The sequence below is a fragment of the Glycine max genome, chromosome 1 (assembly GCF_000004515.6).
Source record: "Glycine max cultivar Williams 82 chromosome 1, Glycine_max_v4.0, whole genome shotgun sequence".
NCBI classification, from domain to species: domain Eukaryota; kingdom Viridiplantae; phylum Streptophyta; class Magnoliopsida; order Fabales; family Fabaceae; genus Glycine; species Glycine max.
The window spans coordinates 8,414,248-8,431,709 of record NC_016088.4 but is presented as its reverse complement, the minus strand read 5'-3'; the positions used below and the strand labels follow the sequence as shown (position 1 = coordinate 8,431,709).

General features: G+C 29.6%; 1 protein-coding gene and 1 pseudogene across 1 annotated transcript; one reads left to right on the top strand and one right to left on the bottom strand.

Annotated features, from left to right (window-relative positions):
• Nucleotides 1-11,714: 11,714 nt before the first annotated feature.
• LOC100783602 (cytochrome P450 78A5) lies at nucleotides 11,715-13,996 on the bottom strand. The gene is made up of 2 exons (XM_003517798.5): nucleotides 12,922-13,996; nucleotides 11,715-12,622 (listed from the first exon to the last, which is right to left on the bottom strand). Exons 1-2 carry the CDS (start codon nucleotides 13,867-13,869, stop codon nucleotides 12,008-12,010), a joined length of 1,563 nt encoding a protein of 520 aa, XP_003517846.1. The 5' UTR covers nucleotides 13,870-13,996; the 3' UTR covers nucleotides 11,715-12,007.
• LOC100783069 (GDP-fucose transporter 1-like) lies at nucleotides 13,978-17,194 on the top strand (annotated as a pseudogene).
• Nucleotides 17,195-17,462: the final 268 nt, after the last annotated feature.

The following is a 17,462-nucleotide window of genomic DNA, read 5'->3' as shown; positions in this document are numbered from 1 at the left end:
TGGGATAATCATAGCTGGTGCTTTTGTCGCTGGAGCTCGTGACTTGGCATTTGATGCTTTTGCCTATTCAGTTGTATTTATAGAAAAACATATGTAAGGGAGTATACCTCGCTTCTGTTTCTCGTGTAGGCAAGATTTCATCATTTCCTTGTTTTGTCTCATTCTTTTGATTACTTTAGGCATTCTTCAGTTACTATTTTCACATTTTCAACTTTTCATAGGTAAATCCAGCGGCCTTAAGTTTTGTTTAATCTCCAATTAATGTCATTGGATCCTATCATGATAATTGCACCCATCTTAACTTTTTTATTTTCTATTTAATGGTAATTTGTTCTCTAAACTTCACAAATTGAATTCTGATATTTCCATCGCAAACTTACGGCATAACATATATATCATTTTTGTGGTTACTGTTTTGAGCTAGTGTAATCGGTTTCATAAAAAATATTGTCTAATCTGATATGAGTAGAATATCAGAACATATTTTAATTTTTCGATCTAAAATTACACTCATAGACCATAATATTTTTGAGATCATATTAAGTTGTAGTGCATCTCCTAATATTAAATTTCATCATTATTTTACCGTGTGTAACTTCACTAACTTGAATGCCCTGATGCATTTTCTGATTATCTACTATCATCATCATGTAAATTCTATTTTAAAAATATTCATAAAATTAAATGATTTATCATCCACGTAATAAACTTCAAACAATTTATTTTATTTACCCTAATTAATTTATTAAACCAATTAATAAATATAAATATATTGAGAATTTTAAAATTTTAATAAATGAAAATTGAGATGATAAGTGTACTTAAAGTTGCAGGAACAAAAAGTTTACTTAGTGTTTGGTTGCTTGAACATGGAAAGTTAAAAAAAATTGTAATGTTACATTAGTTTTTATTTATAAATATATATATTTTTTTATTAATATTTTCAAAGTTTAAAAATTATTTTTTTAAAATAATAGAAAATATCACCCTCATAATTTGTTTCGTGTAGGGAGATAATGTATTATGTATAATTGACAAAAATTAATGCATGTGTGTTGCTTTGGGAGGCTTTACCTTGTTTATTTTGAGTTCAATTTTTATTTTCTTCCAACAGTTATTGGTCACGTTCTTTTGATGTAGTACCTAGATTTAACTGTGATTTTCTTCTCACTATAGACTAGTTTTTAAAGCAGACAATTTTGGTCGGAAAATTTTCTCATTTGCATTGCCTGCAGGAATGAGTATGTTATGTTATTTGATTATTTATTAACTTGGAGCTTATTTCACACATTTCTCATCCGAAACCATTGATGGGCAATTGGGCATGACTATTTAAATAAGTAGAACTAGAAGTTTTTGGTATCTACGAGTCTATGATGCTTAGTGCATATAACCCATGACTTTTTTTACTTGGTATCTATTGGTCGGCAATTAGTTGTTTCCTTGAGTTTCCCTTTATTTTCTTGTGGCAATTATATATATATATATATATATATATATATATATATATATATATATATATATATATATATATATATATATATATATATGAATTTAATTACAATTATTTTATATGTAAAAGAAATTTGTTTTGTACCGGTAAAATGGTCTCCTAATTTTTTATAGTTTTTTTAAAAAAATATATATTTTAAGACAGTTATTTAGATGATCATTTTAGAATTTTTCTGTTTTTTAATTTTTTTAGAAAAAGATATTTTAAGATGATTTTATGAAAAACCTTCTTAAATTTTTTTTTTGTTTTTATTTAAAAAATAATAATTTTAAGATGATTATTAAGTGAACTATCTTCGAAAATCACTTTTTAAGACAGTTATTTGTTTGAGAATCGTCTTAGGATGATGATAACTTTTTTAAGATGATTTTGTTGACATCATTGTGAAAAATGTTGACTTTCTACGACATTATCTTTAAATATGATTCAAAATCGTTATGGTAGATCCTTTTTCTAGTAATGCATCATGTTATGTATCTATAATGGTTATTTATTCTTATAAAAGTAAAAAATTATAATATATTTTTTATATATAGGGAAAGTTCGTCCCAAAAATATATGAAAAAATGATTAATAGTAAATAAATTTTTACTTAAAAAATACAAATACAACAAAGACATGAATACAATATACAATATGATGTAGATACAGATATATAACAAATTTTAAAATTTACAAAATTCAGCGTACAACAGAAAATTAGTCTAAAATGGACATATAATAAAAAAAATTAAACCACGACAAAGAATTTAAATTTTAAAAAATAAGCATGAGTAAATATAATCAAATGCTATAACTTATCTAGTCATAGTATCATTTCAATTTTTTTATTGATATAATTAAAGATAGAAGTAAAAAATTATAAAATGCAGTTGGAGATTTTCAAGTGCCCATGCATCCAACATGAATACGAATAAAACATATGTCACACAATGACACAACTACTATTTAAAAGTGTTCATATACTTTTCGTGATCTTTGCATATAAAATTATATTAATATATAGTTACAAAATTTTTCTAATTAATGAAAACTTATATATTTTTCAAATAAAATTAAGGAGGGAGGGATTAAGGTCCATAGTTGTCGGTCCTTGAAAAAGTATAATAGAATGAAAATGAGTAAAATCAAATGATTTTTTTTAGCCAACAAATGAATTTATTACGTAAAAAAGATAGAATAAAATGAAACAAAATAAAACATGCACCATTCAATATTAATTACTCTTTAATCTCATTTTTCTTCCCTCCAAATTAGGAGGAACAAAAAATCTTTAAATTAGTTTTTCTCCTTCATTTATGGTTATTCACTTATTCATCCACTTAATGCCTCTCTTCCTCTTTTCCAGGCAAAGTCAACCAATCATAAGAGTGAAACATTTTAAAACTGGATAGATCATTAGTTAAGGGCCTAATTTAAGATTCAATGTTCAAATCATAATAAAAATATAATAATATTTTTATAATTTGTAACATATTTCATATTAAGTAATATTGATTAAAAATTATTTTAAAATCACAATTTCTTAACATTAAAAATTAAACATTGATTAATTAAAATCTTATCATTTGTTACATCATCATGCAACATACGCACATAATCGAAATTTAGTTTGGTAAGAGGCAAGGTGCTTAAGATTGGTAGAACATGTGCACATCAACCGAACAAGGTTTAGAGACAATATTAGATTTTAAGGTACAAACTTATGTTTTAATAATTAATTAAATTGTCATAGAGGAAGGAACTAATATGAATGCTCGCATGTCAAATCTATTAACCCAACTAGTTAAGGTTTTTTGGGGTGATTTTTAAGTTTGAGTTTAAAAATAATAACCAAATTTTAGTTTTAATTTTTTTTAAAAAAATTTAATCAAGTTTTGAAAATGATTCAAAATAAATTTATTTTAAAAATTTCATATTATATTAAAATTAATTTAAGAGTATAGGGCAATTTGCATTGTCTCACTATTTAAATATTAACAGTACAATTGAGTTTAGAACTTAGTTCATCAACATCATGCAGAATAGGGCCTACTTTTACCAAGACTTTGTGTTAAAAAGGTAGAAAAATACTGCTTCACAAAATTGTTGCAGGGGCCATACATGCTGTGACCAATTTCATGGGTCCACTCCTCCAGCCATTTAAACTATGTTAAAGTCAATGCTTCATTTAAGTCAATGAACTCAATAGGATAATCCATACAAGTTTTTTGCTATTTCTCAAACTTGGAGCTAGTAGACTAATGACATGATTGGAGAAGTGAAGATATGCAGTTCACTTACAAAATGCTTCTAGTCTAATTATTATGAATTTGGCTTAGATGTAAATAAATAAATAAAAAAATCTTATTAGGAGTATTTACATTTTGAGTTTGACTAAATTCATTACCAAACTCAATCAAAATTTTACAAATTGAATTGGTTTGAATTTTGTAATTTTTTTTACAAACTCCACTCAAACTAACACCATCATATTGGGTTAGTCATGTTTAAATGTTTTTTATTTTGTAAAAAATAATCATTTTTAGAATAATACTTTATTTTTGTCTAAAACTTTATTAGTATATAATAACTAAATATACTTAAAAGAAATCAAATTGTGACAATATTTGACTAATAGAGTTAATCATTTCAATCTTAATACGATATTTTTTTTTATTTAGATAGGAATAAAGTATTGTATTAGTATAAGGAAACATAGACAAATTAAGATTAAAATAAAAACAACAACTTAAAAAAGAAAACACTCATGCGTAATTTAATTTAATAAATTATATGAGTTAAATATTAATGTGTTTTACATTTAATAATTAATTTATATATATTAATAAATTTAATTATATGGGATGAGTATAATCGGGTTTGGTTGGATTCAAAAAATAGAACTCATTATCTATCTCGTTTATGATCGAGTCAGATTCGACTCAAACACTTAAAAAAATAACCTAATATAATTAAGTCCAATTGGATCATAAATAGACCTAGACTCATGAATCCCTACTATTGATGCGACAATAAGTATACATTTGGAAGAGCAGTGTTTTTTCAATTTGAATGGATATTGCAAGTACCCAAAATGTGAGCTCTTGTACTGTATCATTTCCTATAATAAACATTCTTGTGCTTTGGATTCAAGTATGATACTCAAGAACTCAATAAATATGATTCATATGTTGAAAGAATTTGGATTTCATTCTTACATAATAAATTTTTGAAAAAGAGTGAGAGATTTAAGTGTGACTAATTAAATCTCAAACTAAAAATCTTGTAAAATACTTTGAGGTTCTACCAGAAAGTAAAAAAGTGTTAATTAGGATTGTTTTAAAAAATTACATAGAAGAAAAACAAGCTTGTAAATGAGAAAAGAAAAAACCAATTAATGTCAATGCCTTTATCCCGATACAAACATTCTTTATAATATCTTTGCAAAAAGACCCAAGTCACCTTATTTATACTAAAGACTAAGTTGTACAAAATATTATAGATCACCTCACATGTCACCCTTTGGAATTGTTCATTAATTAAATCATATAAAGTTAAATATTTTTTTAATCTCCAAATGTTAGTTTTTTTTTGTTAACAAAGTAAAAGGGTTTAAATATGTCACATTTTAATTTTCTTCTTTCCTTTCTCATTAATTATTCAATTCACCTTATATTTTCAAATTTAAATATGATTGGTAGGTATTACACATATGATATATAAATTAGGAATAAAAATACATAAGTTAAAATTTTTTTTGTCTTTTAATTTTTTTTTAGTTTTAATACTCGTAAAATTTAAAAGTTTTGAAAATGATTCCTATTTTTATCTAGTACTGATATGACATATATTTAAATATATCACACCACATATCATGTTATTATTAAATAATAATATTAAAAATTACATTTTTAAAGGCTAATTAAAATTAACATTTTAAAAAAAATTGTTAATTTATAAAGAATAAAAACATAGTTTATATATATATATATATATATTATGTTAATTAACTCGTGTTTGGTATTTAATTTTAAGATTTGAGTAACTTATTTGTTGTCTAGCTATTATCTTTTTGGTGTACAATGGTTGCCCTGGTTAGAATCAATGGCCCCATGTATATTACCTAAATTTTCTACCAGTAAGCCAATCGTAGTGCTATTTCCTATTGATTGTGTTAAGAGTAGATAAACTTAAAAGGTTGAAAAATAAAGGCACTGAAAATTAAGAACAAAAATTAGCATATTTATAGTGAAATCTTGCGAATTAATGTTTTGAGAATACTGAAGAAAAAGATAAATAAACAAATGTTCTATTAAAATTGATGATGTGATTATATTGAAAATTTACAGTGAAAATATATCAATAACAATTTTTTTTAAAGAAAAATAGTGTTTACCGTATCTTACCCAATTAGCATTCTTCTTTATAATTTTTTTGGTGGTCCAAGTTTAGTCTAGAGTAAGAGACTAATCTCCTGAGGTAGAGATGTTAATCTTCTTTAAAATATTTCTTTTTTACGCATAATGATGGCAATGAAAACGGAATATAAGTTCTCATGCACACTATCCAAATTTCCTATTACTAAATTGATCCGATCCTAGTGGGCAGTTTTCTTTAAAAATATAAAACTAGTGTTTTAATAATCTCCTTAGCTTGTATGCAAAAAAAAAAAAAAAAATTAAACATATTTAGTTGAATTTAGACGAAATAAACAAATCAAAGAATTTCCCATACATATACTACAGATAGTCAACCTAAAATTTAACCAAAAAGTTATCGACCTAAAAAGCAACATAAATCTTTTTAATTACGTAAGCTCTTTCCACGCATACACTAGTACAAAATGCTGCTTGCAGTTTTCTTAGGACAATTTAAATGGTTGGAATCGATCAAAGTTTAGGTGGGATACATATCTGAAATAAGCTAGCAACACCATGTTTGTGTAAACAATGTTCGATCTTGGAGAATAATAATGCATAAGGTTTAGAGTAGGTATAAATTAGATACTAGCCAGCTATGTGACAATATTCCCTTCCAAATCAATGCTCTCTTACTGGTCAAATTTGCCATTATATATAGAGAATTGTTAAAAGAAGTATTCTAGGTAAATTGGTTAATTGCACAGAGAAAATCAGTAAAATATGTTTGGCCATGGAATCATTAGATATGAGAATCAATAATAATAAATAAAAAAAGTAACGAAAGCAACTTGCACTTATGGTTATGGGGCAAGTAATAAAAAATGTCCGTTTGGATATACAAATCCTAAATGCATCTCCTTTACATGGAAAAAAAGTTGGGAAGCTTTTGGAAGGCTCTGAAATGTTCTTTTCTTAAAGAATGTGAATCCAAGAAAAAGAGAACTGAACCATTGATATGCCCCAACAAAAAATTGTTTGTGTCTGGGTTCTTATTCTTCAATCATTTGAAAGTGGCACCGTGAAGTGCCCTTCGTATCATTAAAGTTCTTAGATGGAGGTTCTATCTCAAGTTTCATACATCTAAAACCACTATCTAGGAATCTTTTGTTATTGAAGACTTTGATTTGCGCACAAGCACATTAAAAAGATAATTATTAGTTTCCTAAAGGATCTATTAAGACTAACTAGATATTAAAAAAAAGTTCACACTATATCTCATGAGAAAACCAGTTCTATTTCCAATAACAATGAAAAGACTAGAGCCATTGGGAAAAAAATATCTCCAAGTTGTGTTCGGTAAATTCCATAAAAAATATGTTTTATTTTATTTTTTCGATTTTCTGCTGCACTGTGCTGCAAGTAAGTAGAGAGTATCTTTATTTTTTTAACAATAGCATTTTATTTGTTTATTAATACCAGGAATCAATCTTAAGATTCTACTTAGTAGTTGCCTCAGTTTTTTGTATGCATTCAATGAACATAATTAAAATTTTATTGCATATGATTATTAATTATTCACATCCATTTAATCAAAACTACTGCAATAAGTTTTTCCTACGTTAAACATATATATACATACATATATATATATATACATATACATATACACACATATATATATATATGAATAGTAAGAAAATTATTAATAAAAACTTATCAATTAAAAATATATATTATTGAATTCTTATCTTAGCTTACGTACATGGTATAATTCCAAGTACTGAAGATAAATATAAGAGTTAAAATTTTACAGTTTCCTATTTATTATCTTTGTCCTTGCATATTCTAAAAAATTTCATTATTCTAACTATTAACCATTGTTGTTTGGCACTTGCAATATTATGCCAATGACCTCCAATAATCGATATTACTATTTGTGTCCTCTTGCTTTTCAAAAAGAAACTATTTGTGTCCTCTAACTGCTGACAAAGCCAGTGACTTCTAATCGCTATTTTGTCAGAGTCATTAATGTTCTTATTTTTTAATGCTGTGTATAATTATGATTTATATTTCAATTATTTATGTCTCAAATATAGAAATAAATCAATATTCTTAATTAAAAATTTGAAACTATAATTTCCACTTTTAGTTTCTTTCTAAAGTAAGTATATATAGAATATAAAATCTTTTTTTTTTAAATTTTACCAACTAATTAGAAAAGTGGATTATGTATAGTCAAAATTAAACATAGAGAAGTTGTCTAATTGGACGCTACTAGTTGCCAAATGATCACAACATGAACAAATCTCAAAGAAAGCATGCAGAACTTGATTCTAAATCTTTATGATGTACTGAATTATTTTTAAAAAAAAAGCATTTGTTCAGAATTTCAAGGGAAAAAAAATCTTTTAGCTTTAGTCAATTCGAGTGTACAACAAGAACATATGGCGATACTTGGAAGATATGTGGTGATGGTTGGTTCATTCAAATGGCATGCATGCATAATTAAAAACTAAGTTGCAAATGAAAACAAAAAAGAATAAAGGTAGATGGGCCATAGGGTATATGTGATATATCGGTGTTTGGTGATGATAGCCAAAATTGTTGCATGAAAGTTGCATTAAATTAGGTTATTTTTTAAGCAAAAAGAAAAGTGGGGTTTGTTGAAGAACGAACCAAGGGAAAAAAGGTGTGCTCCCTTCACTATCAGTCTACCTCATTCCTAAAGAGGGTAATTATAAGGAATCAATAAAAGAAGTTTAGCTGGGAAACAAAAGTATGTTAGTACAAACGCACACAAATACAGTTAGAGAGGTGAGTCACATGACAAGGCTTAAAATACATGTTTGTATAGGAATTTCATGAAATGGACTTTTCTAGGGTTATCTGCTCATCGAATAATATAAACAATGTGATCATTTGTGTATTTTTTATCCATAAAAATTAAAAAATATTTATAATAATTTATATACTTTATTCATCAACTGAAATAGATTTTCTTAATTGATAAATAATTTATGTATGGACACTAGTTAAATTATGTTTATATTAAAAGTTTTAGCATAAAAGTGTTAATCAACTATTTAATAAAATAACAATAACAATAGTAACACTAACTAATAAAATACCATGTATATATAGATCTTATTAGCAAACAGTCTAAACGTACACATAATGAGATATTAATTAAATAGATCTTATTAAATATTCCCAATTGTTGGAAAAAACAATTATTAGATGACTTTTACAATTTCGACATAATAAACTTTTTGTTTCTCAATTTTTGTTTGTTTTCTTAATTAATCAATATTCTAAGGATGACTAATTAACATTTATCTTAAACAATAAGTAAATATTGTATAAATTATAAATATATCACATTATCTAGTTACCACCTTACAATATCACTTTTTAAAAAATTACATTAAGATCTTTTTTTCAAAAAAAATAAAGGGACCTATCTTGGCTCTTAATTATTAGTACTTTTATTTGGATTTTTGGATACATGAATTTTAATTTTAAAACTTGATAATTTGACGTGGTTATTGAAAGATAAAAAAAAAATCAATTTCTTACTTTCTTTGTATATAGAGTAATAATTTTATGGTTATATATTGAATAAGTTATAGTGGTTAAACTTCTCAACTTCACATAAATCTCTCTTGAAAAAAAAAACTATAACAAGAAACTATTAAAACGTGTCTGTACTTGTGGGACACTAAAAATTAAAGTAAAAGAAGAGATATACATTGACACCTCTCTCAGATCCTTTTACTGTTCAATCTAACGCTATGCCAATATAAGCTCTCAAGAGAAATGAAATGTTTCATAATATGTGTACTCCCTTTTTACTTAATTACAAAAATCTTTCAATCATGTTTTTTAAGAAAATTAATTAATTAAATTAAATATATTAATTATTTGTATTATTATTTTAAAATTTTTATTTTTTTATTCACTTAATTACTTCTTGTGCATGTTTAAAAAAAGAATAATTAAATAAGAACATGTAGAAAAAAAAATAATTAATGCATATAAAAATTAAAAAATAATCTTATAAAAAAATAATTTTTTTAAAACTTATAATTAATTACCAAGTGAGTAATAAACAATGACGGTACTTAATAGATTCACTAATTTCAACTCCTCAGTTAGAATTTGAGAACCCATTTTACACTTTTTTCTCCTTTATCAATTTACAAATACAATCATATGCACCCAAAGAAAAAAAAAATACAAATGAGTTGAAACGCAAAAAAGAGTTGGAAAATATTCCAGAATTCAAACATATTGCGCCCTTGCTACAAGTGCAGGCTTATGAAATAAGTTCATAAAATTTATAAAGCATATGTATTTGTCAATTTTTATTCTTTTTAAGACGGTTAATAGACAGTAAAAAATGTTTGGAATAAATAAAATAAAATAATATAATAAGAAGTTAAAATGATTTTAAAAAAGCTATAAATATCTTTACATTATCTTTAAATCTCTATAAAATTTTCGACATTATAATTTACATATATTACTCTTATTATTATTACATAACAAAACCATCATCATATATGCATATATACAATTATACATCACCTGAATAAAAATAACTATAAATATGTATTAAAGTATGTTTAAGATTTTCTAATGTACTATTTTTATTAAATTAAATAAGGTTCTTCCTCCAAGAATATGATATAGTAGTAAATCCTTGTGGATAACCAAAATACAATACGTCCGCACTAAGTAGTAATTATTCAAACTCTAATACTTCAATAATTCATAAACGAAAAACGCATGTCAATTTTCCAGCCATAAAGAATGCATATAATTCCACAACCCAAAAAACTCAATTCATAGAATCGACTTTAGAAGAATAAACTGTCTCACATGTCGGCCATATACGGCAGAGTTAAGAGCAGGTTGTACTCGAAGAATCGTTGAACGAGCATAATCACAGTTGGTGCCTATTTGGATCGTTTAAAACACCTTTTTTTAATTTTTCTTATGAAAATAAAATTCAATTTATCGATTATAAAATATGAGTTTAAAGGTTCAGTTAACTATAATAACGTTTACGTACAAGAAATTTTACATCATCTCATATTTATTTAATACTAATAAAATAGATAATAATATAAAAAAAGTACTACCATCTGACCATGTGCTTACTGTTTCTTCCAAATATTTCTTGTATGAAGTGAATAGAATTTCTTTTACTTAAAGGGTTGTTTAATTTACAGGAAATTAAAGCAAGTTTATTCATAACTAACAAAATTCATATAACCGTTTCTCATCACATCCATGTCATTGTCAAACTCTTCCTAAATTATTTTAACTTAGTGAAAATGTCCAATGGTCTCTCGTATACATCTTATCTTGAACTCAAATCAAAAACCATCTAAAAACTCATCGTGAAATTGAATAAATTCCTTAACCAAATACATGCATGCTATTAATCGCCAACTACATTACATCCACCGCTTATAGACATGCATTAGAAATTTTCAAACAAAAATCTTCATCACAAACAAGATTTATTAATAACAATGACGTTTCCATTCCTTAGTTCAATGAACTCCATACTTATCCCAAATCACCATTAATATCAAGCCACACAAAATTTCTACACATCCCACAACACAATTAATATTGAGCTATTTGAATTCGTTCCGTTCATTGTATTCCCAAGTTACGCGCAGGTCATTGGTATTTTAAACGATATGAACGTGATCTACAAAACCAAATCCAAAATGAATAGTATTTCCAAATTCTCCAACTTTCCCTATTTTTACATTTCTATAACATCAAATATATAAAGGTAGGAAGAAAACATAACATCACTCGTTAAAAACATATAGGTAGAGTAGATCACTAAATCCACATGATCAATTAAACTTAACTGCACGTATATACAACAACACGCACATAAAGTTCGACACCCATATATATCCCCTTAATTAAAAACTTCTCACACAAAAGTAACCTCTTACCTTCTCTTTGCTACAACCTCCAAACCCTACCATTAAACCTAAAAACAACCCATTAGTATTAGATTTTAATAAAAAGGTCATCTAAACCCAACTTTTTCTTCTTCTTGTTTTTACTAAACTTAGCAAATAACCCAAACCCACCCAAGTAACCCAACAACACCCATAAACTAAACAGCAACCCTAGGCACAGCCTTGCAAGCAAGTGGCTTCTTCATCTCCATAGAAAGCTTAAGACACTCATCCAACTCAACAGAGACACCATCAAATTGAACCCAATGAAAATTTTGTAGCAACTGAGCGAGCCAAAGATGAACCGAGGCCAAGCCCAAGGCCTTCCCAGGGCACACTCTTCTCCCAGACCCGAAAGGTGCCAACCTCAAATCAGACCCCATTATGTTCACATCCTCCTCCTCCACAAACCGCTCGGGCCTGAACCTCTCGGGCTCGGCCCAAAACCTCTCGTCGTGCGTTATGGCCCACATGTTCACCATCGCGGTGGTGCCCTTGGGAATCACGTGCTTGCCGCCCACGGTAACGTCGTGCACCGCCAGGCGAGCCCACGAGAGTAGCGGGCCTGGAGGGTGCACGCGGAGAGTTTCTTTTACTATGCCCTGAAGGTAGCGCAGGTTCGGCATGTCTGCTTCGGATACGAGCCTGTAGGGTCCGCAGACGGAGTCTATTTCGCGCTGTGCTTTGGCTTGGATGTCGGGGTGGAGAACCATCCGAGCCAAGATCCACTCCAGCAGAATTGCCACCGTGTCAGTTCCCCTAAATATCATTTCCTACAACAAAATGAAACGCTTCAACATTAAACAACACCAACAAAAGAAGTACAACACACTATATATGTTGAAATAATAATTGAAATAAGACCGACAAATTTATATTCTTAATAACTTCTAATTTAGAGAAATTAGTTTTTAATTGTAACTAGTAAATAAAATTGAAAATATCTATCAAACTGTATATTATATGATCTGTTTGGTAAATGAAAAAGATAGAAAGGTCATAAGTTTGTCTAACGTGTTTCCATGTAAAAAAAACCATTAAAACATTAAAAAGGACAAAACAAATAATTTACCCAAAGAACAGCGATCATGTCAGCCTCACTAAGCTTGTTCTCGTTCTCCAAATCAAGCAAAACATCAACAAAATCCCCAGTCCCTTCATCCTTCACACACCCACCTCTCACCCTCTTCACTCTATGCTCCTCAATAACACCCCCAACAAACGCATTAACCTTTTCAACCAAACACCTACACCTCTTCCTCACACCCTGCAAATCCAACCACCCCAGAACCGGAAAATGGTCGCTCCAGTTAAAAACACCCAACAGCTCATACCCTTCGCTCACCAAAGCCTCAAGCTCAACACCCTCACCCTCGTAGAACTCATAACACTTACCGAACACCGTCATCATCACATTGTTCAACGACCCGTAGTGCAAAATCCTCTTAACCTCCACGTGTCGGTTATCCTTCATAACCTTCTTAACTTCATCTACCATTTTCAACCCCACCTCGTTCCTAAAGGCTTCCGAGCCGGTGATTCTCTTGGGAGAGAAGAGATGAAGGGCGGAGATTCTCCTCAGGTTTCTCCAGTATTCTCCGTATGGTGCAAACCCCATTGCGCGGTGGAAGAGAAGCTGGTAGGCCGATTCCTTCACTGGTCTGTCAGCAAAACCGGGGCTGCCGAGAATCTCCTTTGCGGTTTCCGGTTCACTCGAGATGACGAACCGGGTCAGACCGATTGAAAAAGCCATGAGCTTTTCTGCGTGGTAAGAGCGGGCGAGCATGGATAACCTGCGGTGCGGGGTGGAGCCGGTGAAGACGCTGAGCAGGGCCATTACTGGGCCCGGAATGATGGGCCGGGTCGAGGACTTGGTGGCCCAGGCCCACGCAAGCCCGCCTGGAGTGAGGAAAAACGTGAGGAGGAAGGTTAAGAGAAGGATGCATAGGGCGGCTTGGAGGGTGACGATAGGGGGTTGGATGAGTTCCGGGAAGAACAAGAGTGTAAAATCTGGTGACATTTTTTGTTTTGTTTTGGTTTTTTTGTGACTGTTGTTGCAGAGATGAAAATAAAGAAAAGTGTGGGAGAGATGAAGAGGTTATTGTGCTGGAACTAAGGAGAGTAGTGGATGGTGTGGAGAGGGTTAGTTACTGGTTATATAGGAGAGTCCATGAGGGGTGGTTAAAAGTTTGGTTAACCATGGTTAAACAGAATAAGGAAAACTTAAAAAAAGAATGTTAGTATAGTAATTAAAAATAGAAAAGAGAAATAAATGTGTGATATAGTATTCGAGTACTAAATACTACTCCTCTTTTTCTAATTATAACATGATTTTTATAAATTTATTTGTTCTTTTTATAATTTTTTTAAATTTTTAGATATATTAATTATTTTTTCTTATATATTTTTATTTAATTATTTTTTCTCTAAATATTAATTAGAAATAATTAAATGAATAGAGATAAAAAAAACGATAATTTTAGAATGATAATATAATTAATTGATAAATTTAATGTGATTAATTAGATTAGTTATTTTCTAAAGGGACGTGAATTAATTAAAATATTTTTAAATTTAGGAACCAAAGGAATACCTCTATCTCAAAAATAAGTGTCACAATTTTTTTCTCCAAAATAAGTATTATATTTGATTTTTCAATGCAACTTTAATTGATCTTTTCAATGTAACATTAATATTATTTTCTTTCATATATTTAATAAGATTTCTTTTTTGTAAATTTGTCATTTTTTTCATTTATTTATTAATTTTTTTGTTTGTGTAAGATAACCTAAAACAATACTTATTTTGAAATGAAGAAAGTAATAGATAAACATAAAAATAATGTTTTACAGAGTATATGTAATAATATAATTGAAAATAAAAATTTCGGATAGAAGAAGATATTGATAAGAAAACCCAATATTAAAAAAAAGAGATACTGAGATAGATTTATTTACTTTAACAAATATATATATATATATATATATATATATATAAGTTAAAATATTAAAAACTATAAAATAGCAAAAGAATTTAACTAAATAGAATATATGAATCACAAAATTTTATAATTTTAATGAAATTAAATAAAAAGTGAACTAAAGAAAGAATATCCAAGAAATTGTTCCTATCATTTTCCAAATAAAAAAAATTATATTTAACTCATTTAAAAAAACGTGAATAAGCACAGAAAACGGTAATTTGAAGTTAAGGTTGAAAAAGATAAAAAATACTACATAGGTTATGTTTTTTTAGTTTGATGTCACTTTTTGTTTCATTAAGTTTCACTATTAGAATAATAATATTTTATGATGTTAAATTCATGATATATGGTTGTTTTGAAACCGTCTTAAAATAAAACACGGTAATAAATTTGTAAATAAAAGAAAATGAATGACGATGGTTTTATAAAAATCATCTTTGAAAGAAAGTGTTCAAAGATAGTTTTTAAAAAATTGTCTTTGAAAGCAAGTATTCAATGACAGTTTTGGAAAAATCGTCTTTAAAAACAAGTGATCAAAGACGATTTTGAAAAAATCACCTTTGAAATTCTTACCCATTTACATTTATTCCTTCTTGCTCTCTCATTCTCTTGTGCAGCTCTTTGGCTCTCACACAGTCACACTAAAGGCTGAAAAAATTAGGATTTCTCCATCATGACCCCTTCACACTCCCCACTGCCAAAAAATTCTTCCCCGCCGCACTTGTCTTCTACCTCGCCATCTTCACCAACACCAATCTCCTCCGACATGCAAACATTGACACCTTCATTGTCTTCTGATCCCTCACCTCTTTCCTCGTCGCCCTTGCCGACACCGCCTTCTGCATTCAGCCTTGCCCCTCCAACCTCACCTTCCTCTCCCTCCTCGTCATCCTCGTTGACGCCTTCGACTTCGTCACCACCAACTTTTCCTTCACCTTCATCGCCTACTCTTGGGCCTTCGCTTATCTCATCACCATCACCATTGAGATGGTCTACATCAAGCACATGGTCATGAGCCTCAGCCTCAACACATAGGACTTCGTCTTCTACAACAACCTCCTCTCTCTTAGGGATGGCTCCCTTTTTCTCCTTCCTCATCGATGAGAATGCCGAGGTTCTCGCTACGATTAGATTCGATGACCTTTTCGACCTCGTCGCCTTCTACGTTGTCTCCATGTCTTACCTTTTCGATTTGCTCATTAGTTCCTTCGGGTTCGCGGCCAAGAGGGTCGTTTCTGCCATCACATTCATCGTCACCGGTGTGGTGAACAAGTGATGCAATCCTACCCCATAAGGGCATTGGATAGAAGACTCCAAATAGATTAGGCCAGAGATGCAAGAGAAGGCCCTAGGGTTCTCATAAGCCTTAAGGTAGATTTCGGGCCCATGGGCTAAGTATGAGCCCACATATCTTTGTACATATTAGATTAAAGTTTCATTATTTTTGGACCTTGTATTTAGGACTCCATAGTGTAGGTAGTGTACCTTAAAAATATAGGATTTTTCTTCCCTTGTATTTTAGGGCACCTAGACTAGTTTTTGTATTAGGGGTAGTTTTGTAATTTCACATGCATTAAGTGAATATTTGATGTGTGTGTTGGAAAATAAATTTAATTGAATTGGGAGAAGCCCAATCCAATTAAATTTTAGAGGGGGAGGTGAGCATTTGCTTGCTACACCCCATTGTCACATCATATAGTCACACTTTGTGCATGTCCTTCATGCTTTACATGTCTCATGACACCTAAGCACACTTAGTGGAGAATCTTGGATTAGTGGGCTGAACCATAACTAAAATTCACTAATTATAATTAGTGAAATTTTAACTCCACAAATTCAATTTAAAATCCAAGTGAAATTTGAATAGAAATTCAAATTTACCTCCAATTTTGTGTGACACTTAGGCTATAAATAGAGGTCATGTGTGTGCATTTTTTTCAACTTTGATCATTTGAGAGTTAAACTTCAAAGTTCAGATATCTTTTGAGGCACAAAATTTTGTACTCCTTATCTCCCTCTCCCTCCATTCATCTCCTCCTACCTTTAAGCTCTTATCCATGACTTCCTATGGTGGTGAGCTTCTTCTAGACTCATCTTCTTCTTAAAGTGACATCTCCTCTCAACTCTTTTTCTTATCCACTCCGCTGCCATTAAAATTCAAAAAGCAAAGGACTCCATTGATGAAGAAGATCCAAGGCCTACAAGCTCCACATGGAGCTACATCAACAAGTTTCTCACCGTGGCGATCAATGTGCTTATTTGGGGATTCTTTACCATTGGGTTGGTTTGTTTTCTTTTTACTATTGTTGGAGGGATTCTTTACCAATAGTCTGTGAATGGGCTTGAGAGTGCTCTGGCCTAGCCCAAATAGTTGGATATTGAAAGCAATAAAGGTGGTGGCAGTGGTGGTGAAGATGATGATGATGATGATGATGATTTGACAGGTGAGGGTGATGGGTTGATTAAAGCTACTTCTAGATAAACATTTGTATTATTTATTTTTCACGTTTAAGTTGTAATGCCTATATAATTGTTGTCTTATTTCGGCAACATTATGAGAGAAATTATATGCAATGTGAGAGTGATGGGTTGATTAAAGCTACAAGCTTATGCTTGTCTTTATATTGTCA

What these genes read in the sequence shown, in the direction of transcription:
- LOC100783602 (XM_003517798.5), bottom strand. Translation starts at nt 13,869, where the DNA reads ATGTCACCAGATTTTACACTCTTGTTCTTCCCGGAACTCATCCAACCC. An exon ending in ACATGATCGCTGTTCTTTGG is followed by an intron (nt 12,623 to 12,921) that starts GTAAATTATTTG and finishes ATTTTGTTGTAG; the next exon opens with GAAATGATATTTAGGGGAAC.